We start from the raw sequence: 26,657 nt of genomic DNA on the forward strand, positions 1-26,657 counted from the left end.
TATCCACTGAGCCATCCGGGCAGCAGCTCAGCTCAAAGTGCTGAATTCAGTCTTAGTTGCGGGTGGGCATAGCCCACCATCAAACAGGCAATCTTGTTACACCAGCTGAGCCATTCTGCCACCTGTTGGCAGCTCAGCGACAGCTCAGCTCGGGCGCAGTGTCACTGGCCCATGTGTGAATCGAACCGGTGGCCCTGATGCTCAGAGCTCGCGCTCTTAAGCCAACTCTTAAACAACTGAGCCACTCGGCCGGCCCTGTATGTCTTTTTTTTTTTTAAACAGAAAATATGTTGGACATATTGTTGATATTACTTTAGAGATATTTGTTAAAAAGCAAGCAGAGTGTGTTATCTCTTTCAGTGAGTAGGAAAGAACCCTCAGAGGACTTTGTATGGCTTTATCCAGTTTCCCATCGCCTTTATGCCCTAGGAATGACAAGTGATTCCTGTTGAGTTTCAGTTAGTTGGGACAAGTAGAACAAAGGATAGTTCTAAAAGGGAAATATGGAAATATAGGGAAGAGATAAATATGATGAAGAGAGCTGAGTAATTCATAGGACTGACAATTTTTGTTACACATTTGCTATACTCTTATTGTATATATATTCTAGTTGTGTATATCTTACTGAGCAAGGGCTTGCTGCCTGATGGACATAGAAGCCAATACTATGGCACCTGGCTTTTGAGAAAAGAAAATACTTTATTGCAAGATTGACTAGCAAGGAGACAGGAAGCAAGACTCAAATTCAGAATTCAGGCGAGTTTTAAGGGGTTAGGGTGAACAGGCTGGCATGCAGAAGTGCTGGCTGGGCAGGTTTTGATTGGAGAGCTTTGGCACTTGGCCATTTGTGGTGAGACATGGTAAGGGGGTTCAGCATCCATCTTCTGAGACAGCAGACCCTTTGCTTCTGAAAGGGTTCCTGTGCTCAAGTTTGGGTCATGTCCTGGTCTTTTGGTTCCGTGCCAGGGAAGGGGAGGGGATAGACAGGTGAGACTTTGGTTCCCAGTGTAGCTGGAGGTGAAAATTCTCTCCTGCACATGCTTGGGCTGCATGACTTTCAGTTTTGGTCTGTTATCTTTTCATAGCAGCTCGGTATCTTGTTAGAAACAGAATAGGGCCAGTTTGAGCTAGTTCTGTGGTTACATATATGTAGATCTTAATGTTTTTTGTTAATGTTCACTTATCCTAATTTTTTTTTAATGCTGGTACTAATTAGATATAAGCATGTTATTATTTTTCTGTTTCTTTCTCTAGGAAACTTACTGATCATTTTGCATTAATGGTCTGCAACCAACCTGCTCATTAATTTCCCTGTTGGAAGAGGCTTTGCCTAACACTAGATTCTATTGTAGAACAGACAATAAAGTCAATAAATAGGACATTAAAAAAAATCTAGGTATATTCAGGGTTTGTTCAGCAAAGTATTAATCATTGTAGATGCTATGCCTTTGAAATAAGCTTACTTTTTGCTACATAGCATCAAGTCTTGCTCTGTTTGATAGTATACGTAGCCAGCTAATTAGCCAACTTTGTTTTCAATTGACTTTTTCTTTCCAAAGTAAACTTTTTTTTTTTAAGAGATTTTATTGGGGAATTGGGGAAGGGGAACAGTGTTGGGGAATTGGGGGAGGGGAACAGCCAAGTTGTTGTCCTTCCATCTTAGTTGTGGAGGGTGTAGCTAGCTCCAAGTCCAGTCTCCATCCAGCCGCCCGTCAGTGCCATGTTCAATCTTAGTTGCAGGTGGGTGTAGCCCACCATCTCATGCAGGAGTCGAACCGGCAACCTTGTGTTCTCACCAGCTGAGCCATCCTGCCACCTGTTGACAGCTCAGTGGCAGCTCAGCTCTGGCGCAGATCACTTGCCCATGTAGGAGTCAAACCGGGGATGCTGTTGCTCAGAGCCGTGCTCTTAACCAACTGAGCCACTCGGCCGGCCCCCAAAGTAAACTTTCTGAGTTTTTCATTTTTATAGTTTTCCTTTTTATCTCTCATACTTGAAGGAGAATGTTACTACTTCATAGATTTTTGGTGAAATATACATGTCAACTTGTTACTTGCATTGATTTATAAATACATTTATGTTATAATAGTCAACACTGAGTTACATTTTTGAAGTTCTTAGGTGTTACCACCATTTATCTACTTGTTCTTCAGTAACTATTGACTAAGTGGATTGTAGCATGTATGAAAGAATGTAAAATGAAGATTTCTGAAATTGTAATGATAAAAAGACAGTCATAAAAAAATGCCATGAGCAAACATTTATTCCGTTTATTTTATCTTTTCCAATTACTACATAGGAGGGAAATGCTATGCCAGTGAACTTTTCATTTACATTGCTTATATTATGAGTTAGCCATTTGCGTTGCCTGTCTGGGAACTCTCAGTATCTTCTGCCCTATTGGGCTGTTGATCTTTTCCCCTTATTCTTTGTATAAACTCTCTGTATTGGGAAACTTGGACCTTTGCTTTTGATCTGATGAATTGCAAGTAGTTTGCTTTTTTTGTTTTTGGTTTGTTTTTATTTCCCAGATAGTCTTTTGTTTTACTGATTTTAGGAGATGTTTAAAATTTTTTTAGGTAGTTGAACTTGCCAATTTGGTCGTTTGTAAAGACTTCTGAATTTCATGTCAAACTTGAAAAGAGCTTTCACAACTCTTAAGGTTATAAAAGAATTCTCACAAGGTTTATTTTAGTATTTTTATGGTTTAATCTTATGTATATAAGTTTTGATCCACTTGGAATTTATTCTTTTGTAAGGTGTGAAGTGTGGAAAAAAATAACTATTTTTGCCTCGGTAGCTGCCTGGTTCCATCACTGTTTATTGAAGTCTGTCTTTTGCACTGATTTAATGTGCCACCTTTATCCTATATGAAAACCTTTTTATATTTTGGGTCTCTTTTTAGACTTCCTGTTCTGTTATTTCATTGATATATACGGGGTGTGATAAAAAATACGGTGAATGTTAAACAAAAAATTATTACAGTAAAAGACACATTGCCATTAATCCCCCTCAAAATACTGCCCATCACTTCAAACACATTTATCCCATCGTTCTTGACATTTTCTGAAGCAGTTCTGGAAGTCCTCTTTTGTGAGTATGTTTAGTTGAGATGTCGTGGCTGCCTGGATGTCCCGAATGGATTCAAAACATTTACCATTTATGGTCGTTTTGACTTTGGAGAAGAGCCAGAAGTCGCATGGTGCCAGATCCGGTGAATAAGGTGGATGAGGACACACTGTAATGTTTTGATTTAACAGAAATTACCGTATGCCAGAAGTGATGTGTGACACGGAGCATTGTCATGATGGAGGATGATTTATTGCACACTTTAAAACACACCTTCTCTCAACTGTAGCTCACATCTGACTGACTGCACTGAACATGTTGAAACTTGTCACACATTGTTCCTAAGGTTTGATGAGTTGCTTCCCTTATTGAAGATCCCTAACTTTCCGTTGGATGGCACTCAGCAGCAGCATTCACTGTATTTTTTTATCATACCTCATATGTATTTGTAATGTGTTTAAATATTTCATAGAGCTATTCATCACTTACTCCTTTTTCAGAATTTCCCCAAATTCTGAACTTAAACAACTTTTATGTTTATTTCTTAAATTGAAATTTCTGGTGGTATAAATTTGGGCAGTTTGCCTTGGGTTTTTTTCTTTTATTCTGGGATTTTTTTTTTACTCATCCCTCTCTCCTTAGCCTCTTTCTTTCACGAACTCAGAACCTGAATTTAACTAACCTTTCTTGTCTTTTATGAGTTGTTAGGTGTATTTCCTCTGGTCCTTTTTTCATGGAGGTACAGCCCTTTGAGAGTTTCATAGAGAATTAATTATTCTAATTTCCCACATCTCTTCTGTGCAGGTGTGAGCATAATACTCAATCCCATAGCCTTTATAGTATGTTTCTAGGTTGATAGCACACTTCAGGACTACCCAATTTCCTTTTCTGACTCTAGGGATTCTTTCTTGCTAAATTAGCAATATGTTTAATTATTGAAGAGCTGTTTGGTTATATTTTATCAGTGTTTCTAGATATTTGTGGTGTGAGAGTTTTCACCATTTTGCCAGAATCGGAAGTCTCCAAACATTACACACTTAAAATCACCTTTCCATCTTGGCAGTGAATGGTGATTTATAATTTTCTTTTATGCCTAGATTACATAATGGGTAGAAAGGCTGAACAAGTTTTAGCTGGTCTTTTGATACGTGTATTCATTTTTTTGGCTACATGTACCAGACAAGTCAGGGTTTATAAAAAACAAAAATCACATGTTTGTCATTATTTCTAAGTTAACCTTAGACACAAATTATTTTCTCAAATACTACTCAATGAATGTTAGTAGAGGTTTATTTTATAATACAAGCTTGTGACTGTTTTATTTTGGTCCAGACTTATGATAGGTGACTTTCTGCTCAAGAGAACTAACATTGAAAATAGGGGCCAGGTCTGTAGTATTGTATGGAAGAGAGTATGGTGGCAGGACACCAAAGTGAAGTAGAAAGAGTAACACGTCAGTGGTCAGAGAGGCAGTGCTCGATGCCCCTTTCAGTAGGATGGTAAAGTGGAGGTAACAGGACCAGAGTAGGATATAGCTGTGATCAGAACTGGCTGATGACTTTTGAGACTCGTGGACTAGATGAGTGAAGGTATAGCTTCTGGGGCCCACTCCCTTTTTCTGCTGGTCTCTGGGGCTCTTAGATCTCTAGCACATTCTGCCTTGTGTACTGCCTTGGTGATGGTGACAAGATAGGAACCATTTATTGTGCTAGGCAATTTGATAAGCACGTCACTTATATTTTCTAATTAGTCTTTAAAATAACCCTATTGAAAATATATTTATCTTTAATATTTTACAGATGAGGAAGTTACAGATTGGGAGGTTAAAAAAATCTTGAGCGAGTAAATGGTAGAGTTAGGATTTGGGCATAGTAATAAGTAGTTCCTAAACTTGTGTGCTTAATTGCTATGTTACATTGATTCATTAATGAAGCAAGTCTTTTGAGTCAGTTTTAATCGTCTGTTAATTTGTTAGACTCAACTAGAGCAAATTTGCACCCCCTTCAACTATTCATGCAAATGCTGGCTTGCTAGGTCTAGCCTGGGTCACACAATTAGTTTATATAATTATGTCTTTGTGTAGGTCTTCTAGAGTTACTCCCTTAACCCCATCCATGATTATTAACAATCAAAAATGAAGAAACCATCCCTGAATAGACATCTTCTTTTTAGCCTAATATTTTCTTCATTATATCTGGAGGTAATTTTTTATTTTGGTGATTTAAAAAAATATAACACTGTTATTAAAACAAAACAAGCTAGCTATTAACCTCGTGGATAACCGAACGTTTTTATTATCTTTCCATGCTCTGCCCACCCTACTAAATTTAAGAGTCAAAATCCTCTAATTTGACATTTGGAAGTTCTGTGATTAATCATTAAATACATTTGTGTTTACCTTAGTATGATTCTGGGAGGTAGTTTAAAATAAAACAGTAGATAAGGTAAGCAGAATGGAAGCTTATCATTATTTTTGGATGAACTAGATTTTTAAAATGAATGAGTGCTATTAATGACCCAAAGGCTTCTTGGGAAAGGGACATTTAATGTTGTTTAGGACTTTTGTTCAGAAGATCTGTATGTCCTTCTGTAAAATGGGCTTAATTGCTTTCATGATTGTGCAGTCGGGACCATCAATCAAATGACTTTTTAAATAAGAGATTTCTTTGGGCTCAGTTAATTTTATTCTTTTTCCTCATTAACTTGAATCTGAATGGTTAGTAAACTGATTTGTCATTTCCTCCATCACAGCATAAAGATGAGGTCAAAAGAAGTAAGCTTTTACATTTCGCTTTAAAATTTCAAAATTTAACTTTATTTGCTTAGGGACAGACTAGGTTTAAAATGAAACTACAGCATTGTTGTACAATTAATTAAATTCCAGTATAATTAGAATTTAGTATTGTCTTTGAAATAGCTTTTTAATATATTTCTGTTCTTGAAGTTCTTTGTTAATTAGGGATCTGTTCCTCAGTGCTGTAATTTGCCTATGTTCTTGAGATCATTTCACACAAGTTTAATAAAATCTACTTTATTACTCCTTTTCCAGATACTTCACATGAATTGTTTCTCTTTGAAAGTTTCATGAGGAAATATATAGAATAATATATGTACCAGAAAAGTTATTTTTCTTTAACTACTTAGGCCAGATAGAATAAGAAATGGTGGCTTTGTCTTTGTACTGTAGATGAAACATGGCTTTGTCTAATTTTTCATTTCATTTTTTATATAAACATTGTTATTTGAGGGCTAATCTAGAAGGTGAAGTTTTCCTTTCCTTTGATTATTAGTTCCTATTTGTAAACATGTTATTTGTTCATTCTTAATTAATGCAATTTATGAAATACTGATTTTGTTTTAGATCCTAAATCAAATGTGACTATTATCATTATATCTTCACAACTCAGTAAGCCCCGGGTGTAGGGAATTCACTGTCAGCTCTCATCTCCAACAATTTAGGATGACAAGTCATCCCACCATGGTCTGTACTTTTCCTTCATAAATCATAAATTACCACATCATACTGAACTCAATCAAAATGTAAAATGCTTTGTAAAAATACTAATATAGCATCAGATTTTTCTGATTCATAAAATCTTGAACTGTTCTAGAGTAGAAAAACCTCTGAAATTTTTGAATCAGTTTAAAACACCAGTTTAAAAGAAAAAGGATTTTTTTGGTAGTAAATTGTAAATTAATTATTAGGAAAGAATTTGCAGTATAGCAATAAGTTTGTTATATGAATAAATGAAACCAACTAATATTTACTGAATGTTCATCATTTATTGAGTTTAGTCCCATTAATAATCTGGTTAATTATAAATTTAGACAAACTGGTTGATATATATAGTCTCTGGGAGGATAGCGGAGAGCACCTTAACCAGCCTGTAAGGATGAGGAAGAAAAGAGGAATCAGGAAAGGCCTTAAATGACATAGGGCTCATCTAGAAGGATAAGTAGGAATTTTGTTCTTTATTATTCTAAGATTTTTCTCAGCAAATAACCTTATTACAAATAATAATGTTTGCTAGTCATTTGCTCGTCTTCTGAAAATTTGCTGGTTCTTCCTTCTTTCCCCATCTTTAAATAGATTAACTTTTAATTGGTTTTCTTGTTTTTTCCCCTCTTGCTCTGTATAATCAACTATCCTCACAGCAGGAAAAAAATAAATAAACCAGATCATGTTGTGTTCCTTGATCAAAACTGGTATTCATTTTGTCATATTCAGGGTAAAATAAAATTTCTTACCGTGTCCTATAAGACCTTACATAATGCAAAATCTTCATCTCTGACCTCTCCTTCCACCCTCCACCTTGCTCACTCTTATCTTGTCCCTGTGAATTTTTTTTCATGAAAACAACAAAGTCATTTCCACTTGTAGGCCTGTGGTACTTACTGTTAACCTGGAAGTCTTACCTAGGTCATTGATGACTTCCTCTTTCATGTCATTTATTTAGACCTCTGCTCAAGTGTACCTTCTTCACAGAGGCCTTCCCTCACTAAAATTTCTCCATTCCACCCAGTTACCTGTAGCCCCTTACTCTGCCTTTATTTGTTTCCAGCACTTAAAGCTCCTTGGCATATTTGTGTGTGTGTGTGTGTGTGTGTGTGTTTCCCTACTAGAATGCAAGCTCCACTGTATCCTCAGAGCCTAGGATGGGACTTGGAGTATAGTAGATACCCAGTTAGTATTTGCTGAATAAATGACTGAGTTTCTTTTATTTGTTTTAATTGTATTTTATTCTTTCTAATCCCACAAGGAATTTGAAGTAGCTTAAAAAATACTTCTAAATGTAATAAAATGGAAAATATCAGGTGCACAAAATATTGATAGACTAGAAATGACTGGTGGGAAATTTAATATTTAATTTATGCAAGACTTTGGTTCTTAAATATGGATCAGGAATTTGGCTCTGAGGTCTTAACTGCTAAAATGAAAATAACTCTTTTCCATAAGGAGAAAACATTCGCCTACTTTAAAATTGCAGGTTTTCCTTGCAATTCCACAACTGTCCTACAAGACAAAATAATAAATTTTATATGGCAATAGTTAATAGCTAGCCTTAAAGTAAACTAGAAAGATGTTGCTGTGATAAGTTCAGGAAAAACAACTCTCTAGAAACTCACTGCTAACGTGGTCATACATGTTCATATTTCGTCCTTCTCTCTGTCCCCCTCCACTCCCCCCCCCAACCCCCAAATATGCACACATGCGTCTCTGAGTAAGGTAGAGCTTATTTTAACATGATTGTCAAGGCACAGCTCTTTTCTGACAGAGTAGTGAGATATAGTTTATTCATTATTCTTAAAATGGGTAGCTCATTCCAAAGCAAGTTGAAAACTGGCCAGATACTATGGCTTTAGTTGAATGATACTTCCTGCAGGTGCTCAAATTAAAAAAATAGCTGATAAAGTACTATTTTATCAAGTTGCTGTATGATAGTTTGTGGTCTTTATCAGGAAGTTTTGACATCCAGCATCTTGGATTCAGAATTAATGAGGCAAATTATTAGTGAGTTTCATAATATAGTAACTCCAGAAATCTTGATATGCTAATGTAGAATTAATTGCATTTTAATAGAGAAAATTCCCATCAGTTCAACCTGTTTATTTGATTAGATTGAAATTGAATGTATTCAAATTAGTTTGAGGTAAACCTTTTATTGGGATCATAATTAAGTTATTTATTGCTTTCATTTATTAGTGACTCAACCCAATCCTTGAAATTATTATATGGTTTAAAAAATTCAAATTTTTTGAGAAGAAACAGTCTAGAATATGTTGTAAATAATACTGTTCAGTGATACCATACTAACTTGGAAATGACCACACTGAGTTCCAAAGATTTATTCCATGTTCCAATATATTCTTTTTCTTTTGGATTTCCCACTTCTTGTCTTACATCTCAGGCATTCTTTTGGTGTAAGGTTGTGAATATTTGGGAGATGGAAGACAATTATTATGCATACTGTCTGCAGTTGGTTAAGAAATTCTGTTTCCTGTTTTTGGTTTAATCATTTTGTTTCCGATTTAGATTGATTATTTGGTTGGGTGTCTATTAGGGGAGAAAATGATTTGGCAGCATGATGCAATGTTTTTGCAACACATCACTGATCGTGAGAGGAATTTGTTTTCATAGAGCTTTTCTTTTCCTTTGTTTGTTCCTTTCTTGTGATTTTGTTTTCAGATTGTCTCCTTTTATTACCATATCTGTCTTAACTCTTCACAGCTGTCCGTTCCCTTGTCTGTTTTGTTCTGAACATGCTGTCTCTTTCGTTCCATAGTCTTCCCCAAAGCTTGTCACAGAACTCTTATTATTTTTCCAACACCCCCAACTTTATTTCACCTCCATCTGTAACTACTATTGTCTTTTTCCTAGAATGACATAGAAAGTAGTTTGTCTTTGTTTTCAGTACCAACATAGACTTTTCAAGGGTAACACTGGAACTTAAAAGAAGCATGTAGATTGAGACTTTGACCAATTTTAATTGCTTGTTTGGTTTGTAAACTACGTGATTTTTTTAGTGAGAAGTGTAATTTTCCTCATTGTTTTCTGTTGATGTAAAATTCTTCAAAAAATATACAGGGACGCTAACAATGGGTGTCCCAGTGCAGCACACAGTTTATTTATTTAGTGACTTCTCCCTCAAAGGATTTATTCAACTAGAAGCTGTATGTCTATCTCTGAGGGCTGCAGTATTTGGGGAGTAGACTAAGCCTTTCTACAAATAATGTTTCTAAAGATTATTTTAGTCAGTGACATTATGGAGTCCTGAGAAGAGTATACACTTCAAAGTTTGACAGTACAAATTTTGAAGTTTCATGGGCCTGTGTTTAGAGTCTGCCTCTGTCCCTTTTAGCTGGATAATTGTTTAACTCATTTTATTGTCAGTTTCATCACCTGTAAGATGCAGGCAGTATGTCTAAAGGGAAGTTGTAAGGAGTAAATGAAAAATGAAACATCTAGCATTATGTCTGGCAGATGGCATCTCTAATTACTGTTCTATAAACGACTCAAAGAAAAGTTAATGACCTTTTGATTTGCCAGGTAAGTCCATCTGGATTGTTACTTATCATGCATCGCAGTTTATGACAAATTCAACAGTATGGCTTGGATTAAGGAATAAACTTTATTGGGAAAAGGGGGACATTTTATGGGGAAAAGTCAGGATCAGCAAGAAGTGAGGCATTAATTCTCCATCTCCCTATTATTCTACATAGAGGAATGCCAGAGTTTTGACAATTTGCTCAATATGTAAACACAGATTTTCATTCTAGTGAAGATATGCTGTCCCATATTATTCCCCCTTATTATAGAACAAGTGGTAGATTCAACCTTATAGTGAATAGTCACACAAACCAGTTGGAAACGAGACAGTGTAGTGTGGATGCCTGCAGTCATCTGAGAAATTCATCTGTACAGCATTTGGAGACCTGGAGCTCATGGGAAACTGGTTCTGCGCTGTTCAGGGAAGAAGCCCTGGTGCTGTCTGAAGCTGAGTGTGGCCGTGGCCTCCTGTGGGGACGAGGGGATGGAGGAGCTATTCCAGCTCATTGGCTAGGCGCCCACAGTGACTCTTGACAGAATTTTCAGACAGTTCTACTTTTTGTATCACACTTTATTGCCCGGGGTCAGGGTATCAGTTTTCTCAACAAGTAAGTGTCAAATTCAATGTGAAATATTATGTTTGTTTATTTTATACTACTTAAGCAAGTTCAGTCTTTGAATGTTGTTCCCAATGAAAATTGGTCTTGATTTGCCCAGGCTCAGCTCAGCTGCACAAATAATTACTGATTTGTTCAGGCGCAGTGTAGGTACTTACTGTAGGAATTAAGAGGTAAAGACAAGGTCCTTATCCTGAGAGAGTTGAGTGTCTAAGAGGGGCAAATAGAAGTATAGAAGATGCTCTTAAAAATAGAAATAGACTATAAGGAATACCATGAGATATATATTATTGAAATGGCTGAGGGTAGAAAGTTCTCAAAAGTTTGATAGCCAATGTTGAATTTTACTTAATTGACTTAAATTTGTCTTTCAGGGGAGAATTTCGAGCATATTGATAGCTTCTGCATTTTCTAGTCTGTGGATGGGGCAGCAAGAAGAGTGATTTAAAAAAAAGTTTCTTGGCTACATAGCTTATGGAGTTTGGAACCTAGCAAAATTTCATTTTAATTCTTTAGGATTTGTGGTTTATAGTTTTCAGTAAGTTGTAATTAAATATTACATTTTAATGTTACACATTTACTAATGAAATAGTAGGGACTCATTCTAAGGTGGAGGAAAAAAATAAACAAATGAGGAAGAATCTGTCACCAGCTTTTAATGGCTGTCAAAAATTTTTAATTATTAAGTGCTAAGGAGGGCAGTTGGAAATTGTGTTAATCACTGGATGCAGCTTGCAATTTGCCAGGAATAACAAAAAGACAAACTCGTAGAGCATTGAAGAGCAGAATACTTTTTTTTATATGTTATGCTTTTGAGAGATTAAAAAAAATAGAGGTCAGATTTAGTCATAGCTATGTTCCTTCTATGAAAAAAGAAAAGACCACTTTTTAAATGAATTTGTTGAGGGATTCTTTCTGTTTTAAAAACATTTGCTGTCGACCAGCTCTTGATTTCCATTTTATGGAGGTCTTAGTATTGTTCAGGAAAATTATGATTCTCAAAGGAAAGTGTATTCTCTGAGATGCTTCTAAGATACTGTTGTTAGATGCAGTGTCAAGGTCAGAGCACAAATTAGGTTTTTGGAGGATTTAGAGTTCTCGCCCTAACTTTGCTGGTACTGGCTGTGTGATCTTGAAATTCTTTTAACCTTTGAGTGTGTGTGTGTGTGCATGCATTGCTATTTCTCTAGGTGATGTTGGATGGCCTTTTCAGCCTTCCAAGTTCTATAGCTCATAATGTCGATATTTTTAATTACCACATAGCTTTGCATACCACTGTTTTATGAATGGTGTATTTTTAGGAATATCCAGTTTTAAATGATTAGACATCATCCAAGCACATCTTGTTGAAATGTGGTACATGTGGGCTGGCCACTGATCTTTCATTTAGTACTTTTTGCTTAGCTAACTTTCTTATACAGTAGCAGGCAGAGCTTGGAAACCTGACTGTACATGTAATTGTGAACACAGCTTGCACTGGACGTGGTAATGTTGCTTGTTATTTCTCTTTCAAATAAGATACATCCCATACATGTCTCGTGATTTACTAATGTTAGCCAGTTTAGAAAAATGTCAGATATTAAAACCATGGATAACCAGAAGCCGAGATTACCTTGTCTTGGGGGGTCTGGGAAGTTGGCATCAGCATCTCTCAGATGTCTTAAAATAGTGTGTGAAAAGTGGCTTAACTAACCAGGTATCAAGCCTAGTTTGAGTTTAGTGTATATCTTAGTTCTGTTATTTGTGAAGGCTTTAAATCATACAGAGATTCTGTTTCTGTAACTTAGAGTATAAATACATGTGCATGTGTGTATGTACAATTTTTTAAGTTGATAGTTCATTTAAGAACTAGTATTATGCGACATTTGCTGGTTAGACTTTCATGACTGAATTTTCAGAAGCTCTGCTTTAGATCACACTAACCTGAGTGCCAGATAACTTGCTCTTCTCTCAGGCACTGGAGCCAGCTATGGAATTCTCAGTTAAACCTATCATTACATATTGTTGAATGTTATTTTGGTGCTATCTCATTTTGGTCAAATAAATTCTGACTATTATTGCTGTGTCTCTGGTATGACTTGGAAGGAAGGTAGTGGGGGTGTAGATAGCTCAGATGCACACCCAAGAGAAGCACACCTTAGTGTCATATTGTTTGTAGTCGTTTCAGAAATGCTGCCCAGGTCTTTTAACTTTGTTTATTACCACCATTATTGCCTCCTTTTATAGTCAGTCTTCCTTAACCGTGTTAACTCAATAGCCATGTGACATAATTAACTTTCCGTTTTATACTACTGGTTTTTTGGTATGTAACTTATAATATTTCTAAGTTCTAGCAGAATTCCAAAAGTTGTAGGAGACAACAGAAATTGATGCAGCCAATTTGGACACAAGTTAGAAATAAATCCATACTGTAATTTTTTGAAGTCAAAAAAGAGAGGCTAATAAAAGGTATGTGTCAAGCTCCATTTCTTTAGATTGCTTCCAGCTGCCTGCTTCTAATACAGAAATACGTATTAAAAGTGGCAGGTTAAAAATTGGGTTCCTAAGGCAAAATGTGACTGGTTCCATAATTTTGTTAAAAACAGGAAATATCTTTTTTTTTTTTTGAGGGTCATGGCATGGAGCAAATAATACGTATTTTCTGCCTAGCAAAATAGAATAGTCAACAGCCTAATGATTTCAGTGAACTAAAGAAAATTTCCTAAGAGAGTACATGAGGAATGTGAAAATTATCCTTTATGCATTCCAACTGTATAAGTAATTGCTTGAAAAGGTAGTGGGAACTATTTAAGATAATAAATAAGACAAAGAAAGTGATGGATTTGGCTGGCCATGAACCTCACGTAGTTGGGGATGAGGCTAAAATAAGGAAGTAAGCAAAGTAAAATATGGCTTGGGTGGAGAAAAGAAATTTAAATCTTACCTAGACTACTTGGGGGCAATGAAAGATTTAAAGAATTTTTACACTTAAGTGCTATAAAGAGGCTTTTTAAAATCAAGGAAAATTTTATGTTAATTCTGACAAGAAATTAATGAGGAAAAGAAGACGAATATAGTGAAGGAAAAAACACTGGCATTTGAATGAAGGTTTGGTGGGGGAATTATATCTGCAAAATGAGAGGAGGAATAGAGGGAAATAGAAACTGTATTGGCGATGTGAAAGTTAATTTTCTGAAAGTATTTGGTATTGAAGGTGGTAGGTACACATTCTCAGGAAGAGTTTAACAGGCTAAAAGGCAGTTTGTGGCAAGTATTCTAAGCCTGTGGATTCGGGCAGTAGGAACCCTGAAGGAAAGAGGAACATATAGCAATAAAAAAACATGTAGGACATTTGTACCTGATGACCCTCTGTAACTGGAAGTAAGTAAATGCAAATAAAACTGAAATCACTACATATCTACATAGTTTTTGGTCTGGGGGGAAAAAAGAAATAAGCAATACTCGATTGTCTGTTTTCCTGTTAATGTTGACCCATTAAATGATGATTTTAAAAAGAATCATGACTATTTCATAATATTTTGTCATTGTTGCTTGATATATTGTAGGATTCATTAACTATTTTCATCCCTTTATACATTGGAATTGCAGTTCACAGACTCCAAAGAAAATAGTAGTGTATGGCCTTATTGACTGTACAGAATAGAGAAAGAGATTAACATTTACTTATGGTTTGTTTCTTAATATAACCACAAGGATTAATCTAGCCTTGAAAAATGAGGAACTTTTATAGGATATGTAGGCTTACATCTGGAGTAAACATACATTATCTACAAAATACAAAACAAAATGAAAGAATTTCTAGAATGTGTCTTTAAGTAGTCTTCTAGATAAAATTTATGAAGTGTCAGTATCAAGTAATGAGACAAGTATCTCATACAAATTCTATAACAGCTGTGATTCTCATCAGAAAGGAAGTAGGGTTAGTCTTGTAATTTGAAATGGCATATTCAGTATTTAAAATTTATGTTAGGGTGTGAAAACAATTATTTTAGAAGTGAATACAAATACTGTATCAGAAAGTAGAATCTGATAAAGCTTTTCTTAATGGGCCAAAAACTAAAACATTGAAAAATTTATAAGTTTCTCAAAATAAAAATTTTCTAACATTCTTCCAAAGTTGATAAAAATTTAAAAGGCACTGTATTGAGGCAAATTATGATGTTATAACCTAAGGCAATTTGAAGAAAAATCAACTAAGCATTGTATAATGTGAAGAACAAAGTGAAATGCACTTTGGTTTAAATTATGCGACCTTGAACAAATTGTTGAACTTATTTAAGCTTTGGTTTTCTAATTTAAATTATCGGTGACAAGATTTGACTTAAGCTTGTTAACGAGCAGAAAATGAAGGAATGCTTTGTTCAAGTGAGAATTGACTCACTAATTCTTTTTTCAAGAAATATTTATTGAATGCTTCCTATATGCCAGCCTCTCTGATGCCCTGGGGATACAAATGTAATACAAATGGTCTTAACCTTCATGAAGATTACAATTCATTGGGAAAAACAAAACAAGAAAATAAGTGATTACTAGAGCTTATTATAATGGGGACAAGAGTGAATGCAAAGTGTTGATAAACAGGCTTATATAATATTAGTATATTCCAGAGATTATGGTAACTGAGACTTGGGTAGAGGCAGCACTGGATTTCATCATGCTCTTGAATTCTTTTATTCCCTATTTCATGAATATACTTATCACCAGAGTTTATTATAGTTTGCCTTCTGTTAAACTTTAAACAATGAGATTGGTAAATGTGTACATTTAAAAAAATCCTATGAGATTTATTAGACCATTATAAGATTATTTCTATAATTTATAGTGTATAAACACTCTTGTGTCATATTATTTTAGTTGATTTGTGTTTGAGGGCCTCCTGTGCCCCTCCCTCCCTGGCATTGCCACTCTGCTCCCATCCTCCAGCTGCTGTGTGATTCTAGGACTATTATTGCTTTATCTTAAGTTTACATTTGTGTAGGAATTCTGAAAAGACAAACTCTGTTCCTGTAATAACATTTTAAACTGAAGTTCAGTTATATTCTAGGTGGCTTTTCATTTTATTTTTAATTGTGGTAAAATACACATAACGTAAAATTGACCACATTAACCTTTTTTAAGTGTAGAGTTTAGTACTGTTAAGTATATTTACCTTGTGTTGCAACCAATCTCTAGACTTCTCATCTTGCAAAACTGAAGCTCTATACCCTTTATGTGACTCTTAATTTTAAAGTTATAGTTCTTGCAAACATTTTACAAGCATACGTTTTCTATTTGTGGGGGTGGTTCCCCCACCCCCCCCGCCCAGCTTTATTGAGGAATAATTGACAGATATAATTGTATATATTTAAAGTGTACAATGTAATGATTTTGTATACATAACATAGCGTGAAATGGTTACCAAGATTAAGATAACTAACACATCTATCACTTCATAGTCGATTCTTTTGTGTGTGTGATGAAAATGCTTAGCATCTACTCTCAGCCAATTTCAAGTATACAATACAATATTGTTAACTGTAGTCACCATGGTGTATATTAGATCCTTAAAACTTACTTATAACTGAAACTTTGTACCTTTTTACCTACATCTTTTCATTTTTCCTTCTCCCCAGCCCTGGGCAACCAGTGAGTGTTCTCTTTCTATGAAATGTCCTTTTTTTTGGTTTGTTTTCAAGATTTCACATATAAGTGATATTATATAGTGTTTGTCTTTTCTGTCTGATTTATTTCACCTAATATAATGCCCTCCAGGTTTATCCATATTATTGCAAATGGCAGAATTCTTTCTCTTGGCTGAATAATATTCCATTGTATATGCATGCCACATTTTCTTGATCTGTTCATCCTTTGACAGGCCCTTAGGTTGTTTCCATATCCTGGCTATCTTGAATAATTGTGCATTGGACATGGGAGTGAAGATATCTCTTCCAGATACTGATTTTATTTCTTTTGGATCTATACCTAGGAGTAGGTTGCTGGAACATGTAGTAGTTTCTATTTTTAATTTTTTGATAAACCTCTGTACTGTTTTCCACTGTGGCTGCACCAGTTTGCATCCCCACCAACAGTGTTAACAAGGGTTCTCTTTTCTCTGCATCCTTGCCAACACTTGTTATCTCTTGTCTTTTTGATAATAGCTATCCTAACAGGTGTGAGGTGATATCTCATTTTTTAAAAATTTAATTTCCCTAATGATTAAGACTCCTAAAAGAAAACAGGGGAAAAGCTCCTTGATATTGGTCTTGGCAATGATCTTTTGTATAAGATACCAAAACAGGTAACAAAAGCAATAACAAACAGTGGGGCTACATCAAACTAAAAAGCTTCTGCACAGCAAATGAAACAAACTAAAAAGGCACCCTATGGAATGGGGGGAAAATATTTTCCAACCATTTATCTGATGAGACTAATATTTGAGAGATATAAGGACCATATAATTGAAAAGCAAAAAAAAAAGCAATTAAAAAATGGGCGAAGGGCTGGAAGAGACTTTTTTCGAAAGAAGACATATAAATGGCCAATAGTTACATGAAAAGGTGCTCAATGTTACTAGTCATCAGGGAAGTTTATTTTTTAAGAAAAGATTTTGTAGATTGCTTTAAAATAAAATGTCAGATAGTGCATCCTTGATTTGTACTGTAAGATTAGAATGTGTGAAATATTGTAGTTCAGTAAATTCAGGATGACAAAGGAAATATGCTTATATAGCAGGAGGTTTTGCTTTTTTTTTTTAGTCATGTAAGTTTTAGTAGGATTTGGTTTTTGATATGCAATGGAAATATCTAAAGTTAAGTACATTTGGACTTTGAGGCAACAGTGTTTATAAATGCTAGGAAATGCTCTTATCTTTACGTGAGGGCATAGGCTACAATAGATGATCTCTTAAGTCTCCACCAGGCATGAGAGTTCTTTATTTTGTTAATTTCCTTCAATTTTAGATATAATTGCTATTATAAACTTTTAATTATTCAGTAATGTATATGGAAGCTACTTTAAGGAAACATAAAACTCTGATTTCCTTAGAATATCTTTCCCTTTAATTCTAACATTTATTTCCTTGTATTTTTTTTTCTTTTGCAATATGGTACTTTTATTTTCCCCTCTAGACTATCTAGTAGTAATGCTTATATTAAAGTAGGTTTTTCCTCCTCCCCATGGAAGGTAAATCTTTATTCAAACTAAATGTTATTTTAAAGAGTAACAGCCTAGCCAATACTGGGACTACAGTTGGTTTCTTTTATTGACTATATTTTGAATCTTCTTGCAACCAATGTTAACTAACATGGTCCTTTTAATAGGAACCATTATTGTTTTTGCAACAGTTTTTGTTGTTCATTTTAAGTTTATTTTATATTAGTTTCAGGTAGATAGCATAGTGGTTAGACATTTATATAATTTACAAAGTAATCCCCCCGATTAGTCTAGTATTCATCTGTTACTGTACATAGTTATTACACTATTACTGACTATATTCCCTATGCTATACTTTACATCGCCGTGAGTACTTCGTAACTACCAGTTTGTACTTCTTAATTTGCGTTCTTTTATCTTCCAAGTTATTTGTGGCAACCTCCTACAGTTATCACAGGACTGTGAGAATGACTTGATGCTTTATCAGTTTTGTATTTTATGGTATTTTTCTTTTAGCATTTTATTTTGAAGTCTAGCATACATGTTGTGGAAGAAGTGCAAATAAAAATGAAAATTTCATTTTGATGTTTTACATCTTGTCAGGAAACCTTTCATAATACTTTCTGGCTGCTGCAAATTTCATTTTTGTACCAATAATGTAAAGTCTTGTCATCAAAAATAGAACTTTTCCCTAACAATAGGTATACTTTATACTTTTTGAGACTTAATGAATAAAAATTTAAAATTATTAATGAGCACTTTCCCCCTTGTCCAAGAGCCAATGTTGAATCTTTTAAGAAAAGTAAAATCTGCATTTTAAAGAGTTAATTTCATTTTTAAAAAGTCTTTTAATTGGAAAAGTATTTCTAAGCATGGCACAAATCCAGAAAATTTTATTATTTAAAAATATTTATTACATAATAATTAAAAATATATGCTTGGCAAAAGAGCAAAACAAAGCAAAACAAAATATTTCCCCATATGGCCAAGTCTCAGAAAGGAACCCTGTTACATAGACTCATTTATCCTGTGTGTTTTTTTCTGTGCACTGCTACATTTGTGATTAAATAATATTTTCTACTGGCTTAATGTTTGTTTGTTTGTTTTCCTACTGCTAGAGATAGGTTCAAGGAGGGTTGGTAGTCCACCTGTCTTTTTCACTGCTGTGGCCCCAGTATGTACTATGATGTCTTGTGTGTTGATGACACTCAATGCATATTTGAAGAATAATTCTGGAGTATCAGAGCAGAGACCATGCCTATCAGGAAGATATAATAAAAATGTCCCTTTTCACCCATGTTGGCATTTCTGTTCCTTTTTTCAGTGACTTCCCTTAAACAAACAAACAAATTTAACCTTTTTTCTTTTTTTTTGGAGGGAGAGATCATAGATCCCTTTTAGAAACCATGATAAACCATAAAAATGCAAAGATGCAAATACTCCCAAGATTTTAAAAATCATTTCAGTGGTTTCATACTTGGATTTCCCTAAAGCTCTTCCAGTTGACCCATATTACTCCAAGATTCTTTCTGCAGGATTGTTTTTCTGACTAATCTGTATTCCATTCTGATAGTTTTTGTCATTTTTGCCTTGTGACTTTTTCTCCTTCCTGGGACTGGCTTTAATATTTTATTGCAAAAATTTCAAACATACAGAAAAGTTGAAAAAAGTATACTTTTGTATACAAAAATACCCACCACTTATATTCTACAGTTAACCCTTTACCATATTACCTTTATCATGCAATTTTCCATCTATTCATTCATCATCCTTTTTTTAATGCATTTCAGAGTAAGTTGCCAACATTATTTTATTTTCTCCCATATACTTCAACTTGCCTAGCATTAACTAAAATTCAGTATTGCTTACAGGACTCTTTTTTGAAGTAGAAATTTATATACAATGAAATGCACCAATCTTTTTTAAAAAGATTTTTATTAAAATATAGGTAGCATACAATATTTTATTATGTTTCAGGTGTACAAGGTGTGATCAAACAACGTGGTGAATGTTTAAATAAAAAAAAGTTATTACAGTAAAAGACACATTGCCATTTGCCCCCATTAAAATACTCCCCATCACTTTGAACACTTATCCCACTGTTTTTGCCACTTTCTGAAGCAGCTTTGGAAGCCCTCTTTTGTGAGCCCTCCTTTTGTGCTGTCATGGCTGCCTCGATGTCCTGAATCCATTCAAAACATTTACCTTTCGTGGTTATTTTGACTTTGGGAAAGAGCCAGAAGTTGCACCGTGCCAGATCCGGTGAATAAGGTAGATGACGACACACCATAATGTTTTGATTTGACAAAAATTGTCATATACCAGAAGCGATGTGTGACACAGAGCATTGTCATGATGGAGGATGATTTATGTCATGCTTTAAAACACACCTCTCAACCATAGCTCACACCCGACTGACTGCACCGAACGAATTGAAACTTGTCACACACTGTTACTAAGGTTCAACGTGCCACTTCCTGTATTGAAGATCCCTGCCTTTCCATTGGATGGTACTTGGCAGCAGCATTCACTGTATTTTGTGATCACAATGGAAAGGACCATGTCACACGTTGCTTCTGGTACGACAGTTTCTGTCAAATAAAAACATTATGGTCTGTCCTCATCCACCTCATTCACTGGATCTGGCACCGTGCGACTTCTGGCTCTTACTGAAAGTCAAAAAGACCATGAAAGGTAAACATTTTGAATCGATTATGCAGCCACAACAGCATAACAAAAGACACTCACAAAAGAGGACTTCCAGAACTGCTTCAGAAAGTGGCAAGAACGATGGGATAAGTGTGTCCGAAGCAAGGTGGAGTATTTTGAGGGTGATTAATGGCAATGTGTCTTTTACTATAATACTTTTTTTAATATTAAATATTCACCATATTTGTTGATCACACCTTGTACACCATACTCAACATTTATATACCTTAAAAAGTGATACCATAATAAGTCCAGCAACCATCTGACACTGTACCACATTTGCACAATATTATTGATTATATTCTCCATGGTGTACATTACATCCCCAAGACTCATTTGTTTTATACCTGGAGACTTGAATTTCTTAAACTCCTTCACCTTCACCACTGCCCGCCCCCTACAAGGCCCTTTTAATTTTTCAATTACAGTTGCTATTCAGAATTATTTTATATTGATTTCAGGAGTACAGCATAGTGGTTAGACATTTATATAATTTAAGAAATGATCCCCGTGACTAGTCTAGTACCCACCTGGCACTACTCATAGTTATTACCATATTTAGACTTATATTGCCTATGCGTTACTTTACTTACTTAATAGTCCCCATGACTATTTTGTAATTTCCAGTTTGTATTTCTTAATCCCTTCGCTTTTTTCACTCTGCCCCCAGTCTCCCTCCTATCTATCACCCTGGTAAATCTAGTACCCATCTGACACCAATAAATAGTTACTACAGTATTGTTGACTATATACCTTGTATTATATCCTACATTCTGATAACTACTTTGTAACAACCAACTTGTACTTCTTAATTCCTTCCACTTTATAACCACCGCCCTAACCCCTCTCCCATTTGGCAACCTTCAAAATGTTCTCTGTATTTAGAGTTTGTTTCTGTTTTGTTTGTTTATTTTGTTTTTAGATTCCACATGTAAGAGAAATCACATTGCATCTATCTTTCTCTGGCTGACATACATCACTCAGCACAATACCCTCCAGGTCCATCCATGTTATTGTAGATAGCAAGATTTTATTCTTTTTAAAGGCTGAGCAATATTCCATTGTATGTATGTGCTACCACCTCTTTATCGATTCATCCATTGATGGACACCCAGGCTGCTTCCACATCTTGGCCATTGTAAACAATGCTGCAATGAACATATGGATGCACACGTCTCCTTATAGTATAGTAGCATTATGGGTTTCTTCAGCTAAATAACCAGATGTGGCATTACTGGCTCCTCCTTTGTCTTTTGTTATAGACTTTGCTTGACGGTCGATTTTGTCTGATATAAGTATTGCTACCCGGCGTTTTTTGTTTGTTTCCATCTCACCTTTGGGCACAGCTTAGTTACGTATAGTACATTAGAGTAATGGGAAGAAGGATGTTGAGTCACAATGTATTGCAGTCATTTTCTTTCCAAATCAACATATTTTAGTCTAAAAGTTTACATTTGCACTTGGAAATTAGGGCTGTTTTTAAAATGTGCTCTGTTTTTTAGTTGGAAGATAGCTTTATTTGACATGTCCATTTATTACATCAGATAGTTTCTTTTGCTTCAACATTATCAATGTAGCATAGCTTTAGTAATAGAATACATTTTAAAGGTTAGTTATGTCTAACATTCATCTTATTCATAGTAAGTCTCATAATTTTATTTCTGGATGGTATTTTTGGTGCTTCTTATTAGCCAGTAGCAGTAATTGCACTCAGTTTTGGAAGGTGTATTGCCAGAGTTAAATTGTTAGTATAAAGCAGCCATTTACCTAATCATCTGGGTTTTTTTTTTTTTTTATGTTCTCACACAGAAGAAAGAAACTTCTAAATCCAACATCAAGAAAAAAGTGACCAAGGTTGCAGAAGCAAAAAAAGTAATGAAGAGAAATTTTAAAGTGAATAAGAAGATAACATTTACCGATGAAGGGGAGGTAAGATTCTCAATGCTTCGTTTCTGAAGTACAGCAGATCCTCAAATAACGTCCCTTCATTATAACATTGATGAGATGATATTCAGAAGACCCTGGTGTGACCACTAACTACTAGCCATTACTCTTTAGGTAAGTCACTTGACTTTCTAGATGTACTCCCCTTTAAAAATGAAGATAATATTAATATGTAATAGAGTGGCCTTTCATGAGCTTAACTTGGAGTTAACTCTAGTTTATATCAGTTAGGGTATGGTAAATTGGGTTCTTTATAGGTCTTTTCACTTAATGGTGCAGAACATATTATTGGTGTTAAGTGAGGAATTACTGTACATTCCAAGTGTTATAAAGAGTTTGGCTCTCCTGCTACTTACCATTCACTAATGAGAAAAAACATATCTCTAAATCACACTAGGTGTTTCCTTTCACTGTTTACTGTAGGCTTTTCATCAGCTGTACACCTGTAGGTAAGAATGTTTTGAATATAAACTCAGATATTTCTTGGTGATAACAACAGAGTTGGTTTTGAACTTCCTAAATTCTGCTTTTATAGATGAGATTTTCTTGTCATGGTATCCATCAACATATTCTGTGGGAACAAGCACAAGGATAGTAACAACTATTTGCCACAGCTTCTGCTGGACTCAAAAGTCTCTTGCAGTTCCTCCTTTTTAGATGCTATAATGATGTTTCTTATTTGCTGGCCTGCTGTGGAAGGAATTCTCTGCTTTAAAATAGTCTCAGACACATAGGTGCCTGGTTTTTATCTCACCATTACCTCGGTCTTAATGTAAATAGATACCCATAAAGTAGGGAAGGGGTTACCAATCACAGATAGCTCGTGAAAGGTCACTCTATTACATATTAATATTATTTTTATTTTTATAGAGAAAGGACACCCAGAAAGTCAAGTGACTTACCCAAGGAGTCATGGCTAGCAGTTAGTTGTCATAGCAGGGTCTTCTGAATATCATCTCTTAGTTTCAGTCACCAGCCTACGGGTTTCTTTGCTCATCCTAACCTAGCACACAGCTCTCCACACCCAGTCTCATTTCCCTCGCCCTGCTTTTTTTTAAATGTTTTTCTATAGCACTCATTGTGTGATTTATTCTGTATTTATTTGGTGGTGGTTCATGTCTTCCACTCTAGTGGAATGAGGCTGCATGAGGGAAGGTATTTGTTGTCTGCCCACTGCTCTGTCCTCAGCACTGAGAACAGTGCCTAACATCTAGTAAACCCTCAAAAAAAATTGGCCGCATGAATGAACCGTTATCTAATACCCCAATAAAATCACAGAACTTTTTATACCAACTGTAATATATCACATGGGATATTTCATCATTATTTGTATAAATTCTGCCTAAAGAGTCTATGTCCTGTGGCATATATTTCCTTTTAATTTTGAAGTTAACAAAGATTTGGATATTTCTTTGGGGAAGGGATTCAGAAGCCCAGATTTACACTAATAATATGGAATGAAATGGTGTATAAATCAAAACTAACAAAATAGAGTGCAATTCAAAGTTGTGGGTAGTTGCAGAGGAAGCCTATATAATTGATAATGAATCTTTATGAAATTACTAAAAAGAGGTCAGCACCTGAGAAGCAGTTTAAACTAGAATATAGTTGTATCACATCAGATGCTTACTGTAAGGCAAGATGAGTGCTGTTATGATGATGAGGTTCCTTACTGTGCTGCTAAGTTTAACTATACAGATTATACCAGTTAGCTACACGGTGAGTGTAAATCCTTAGCTATAAAATGTTTCAAGGTAAACTTACTGCTGATAGAAACTCTGTGTGGCTGTGAGCCACATTGAAACCTCTGATGTAAAACTCCAAAAGAAACACTACTATTTGTTCAGCCCACAGAGGGGTGGACTTTTTTCACTTTGAGAGAAAAAGAGGTGAGGAGTCAGAGCAAAGGATGGCGTTCTTACTGTCACAGCTGATCACTCCCTGCTTCTTCATTCAGTGGTAGTGACTGCTTGCATGGCTGCGATGCAGTATATTTGTGACTCCTGTTGCCAAAAGTTGAGACTCTGTAGGAATCTTATCTTGAAGAATGACTGTGGTGGTGACAAAGTGGAGGAGGCATTAATACCTGTGATGTGTGTACCTACAACTTCCATTTGCCTGCCGCTTAATTAGCATTCTTTCAATAACAGTGGCAGCTACTTAAATGCTTCTCATAACCACTTACTAGGTAAAATAAGAGAATCTTTTTTGACTAAATTTCCTAGAGTTTTCTAGCGTTAGGCCTGGAAGACTATTGACTCAAACCTTGTATTTCAAAGACACAGATGTCCAGAGATTAAGTAATTTATTCAGGATTATGGGCCAGTGAGAAAACCAGATGTTAAACCAAGTCTCCCGACTATCAGTATTCTGACTTCTATGTCACCTTATTCCTAACCATGAACTCTGTGTGTAAAATCATGTAGATCTGAGCAGGCCTGTGAAACCCAACCTTATTTTCTCATTTTACGCTTAGTTATTTCAGCCTTTATGTGTTGTGATGTGTGATCCATCAATCAATTTGGGGTACCTAGTATGTACCAGATACTGTGTTAGACTCTGAAAGTACATGGACAGGACATATGACTACCCTTAAGGAGATTAATTCTAGAAAGAAAACCAGGAAAGTAAGACAACCCAGTACAGAGTTGGAGATGCGCACAAGGTGTACACATGGCAGCTGGCAGTAGGGAGGGCCCTCTGGTTAGCCTGACTGTGGCCCTGCACAGACCATTTGGAGTCAGGTTGGTGGAACATAGCATACTAAGCACACTGTTGGAAATGATGTTGAGGCAGCTGCTTTCTCCTCCAAATTATTTTATGGAATTTTCCTTCAGCCCTGCTCTCATTGGGTTATGGCAGCATTATTTTATCCTAACTGGGACGGTCTTTTGTATGCCTTGCTCACTTTAATTATAAAGTTTGTCTTACAACCTACATTTCTTAAACTTTCTAACAAAGTGTGTATATGAACAATTTCAAACTCCTTATACAAAGGGAAATGGTTTTCTGTTGATGTTCCCTGTCTCCCATCCCATTCTTAACCTTTCTCCTGTCTGCAGTTGGTTCAGCAGTGGCCACAAATGCAGAAATCTGTCTTGAAGGACACTGAGGAAGAGGATAACGCTGGTGGTATCGACTTAGATAAAGCAAAGGAAAGGCTTCAAGAAGAGGACAAATTTGACAAAGAAGAATATAGGAAGAAAATTAAGGCAAAGCATCGGGTAAGCTTTTTCCATTATGAATTAATACTGAGTGAAATTTAATATGTCCCTGAACATATCTAAATATTCATTAGATAATCATTAATAACCATACTACTTTATTGTTTGTTCTAATAGTTCTTTTTCTGTGGTTATTTTGTCATTTTTATCTGTTCCTTCTTTCAGCTGGTAGAGGCTTTGTATACTGACTAGTTAGTTTCTGAGAATGTCACCTAAATCTGCTCTTGGTTGAGGTGACCCAAATAATATTAATGATTTTTTTTAGTTAATGTTCTAATTTTGACATAATTGTAGTTGCACACATAGTTATAAGAAGTAATACAGAGAGATCCCATGTGCTCCATTTCTATAATTTGTCATTTCAAGAATGTTCCGTAAATGAAACTACGTAGTATGCAGCCTTTTTAAATTGGCTATTTTCACTCAGCATAATTCTCTGTCAATTCATGCAAGTTGTTGTGTATATCAATACTTCATTCTTTCTATTACTGAGTAGTGTTCCATTGTATGTAGGTGTTAGTTTGTTTCACCATGCACTCATTTGAGTGGCATTACTGTTGTGTTGAGGTTCAACTGGATATAAGATTAAATTTATTACATTAAAAAAAAAGGGAAATCTTGTAAAAGGGAGTGCTTCTATATCAGCGTGTGGTCCTTTGACCTTAAACTTGGCAGTTTTCTGTTATTCTTGAAATGGTTACTCATGATACTGCTGTTCTTTCACACTATTTAATTCCCACAAAAGTGGACATTTTGCTAGATAAATAAATCAATCAATGAAATAAAACAAATTTACATTTTTAAAGAAGTTCCTGCAACATGCCCTTGAGAGAGTGAATGATTTCAGGGCAATATAGTATCATACCTGAGAATCACTGCTATAATATTAAGTTTTGTATTAAGAAACGTTTAAGC

The 26,657-nt window shown here is 35.2% G+C and overlaps 1 protein-coding gene across 2 annotated transcripts in view; it reads left to right on the top strand.

Moving 5' to 3' along the window:
- DDX10 (DEAD-box helicase 10) overlaps positions 1 to 26,657 on the top strand; it is a 288,326-nt gene that overhangs the window by 146,517 nt on the left and 115,152 nt on the right. For both annotated transcript variants that reach the window (XM_019624111.1, XM_019624110.1), the window contains exons 14-15: positions 22,384 to 22,503; positions 25,581 to 25,742. In XM_019624111.1, the coding sequence (XP_019479656.1) occupies positions 22,384 to 22,503; positions 25,581 to 25,742 (282 nt within the window). The remainder of the gene's footprint in view (positions 1 to 22,383; positions 22,504 to 25,580; positions 25,743 to 26,657) is intronic.

This window comes from Hipposideros armiger, unplaced genomic scaffold (assembly GCF_001890085.2).
Source record: "Hipposideros armiger isolate ML-2016 unplaced genomic scaffold, ASM189008v1 scaffold_580, whole genome shotgun sequence".
Lineage (NCBI taxonomy): Eukaryota > Metazoa > Chordata > Mammalia > Chiroptera > Hipposideridae > Hipposideros > Hipposideros armiger.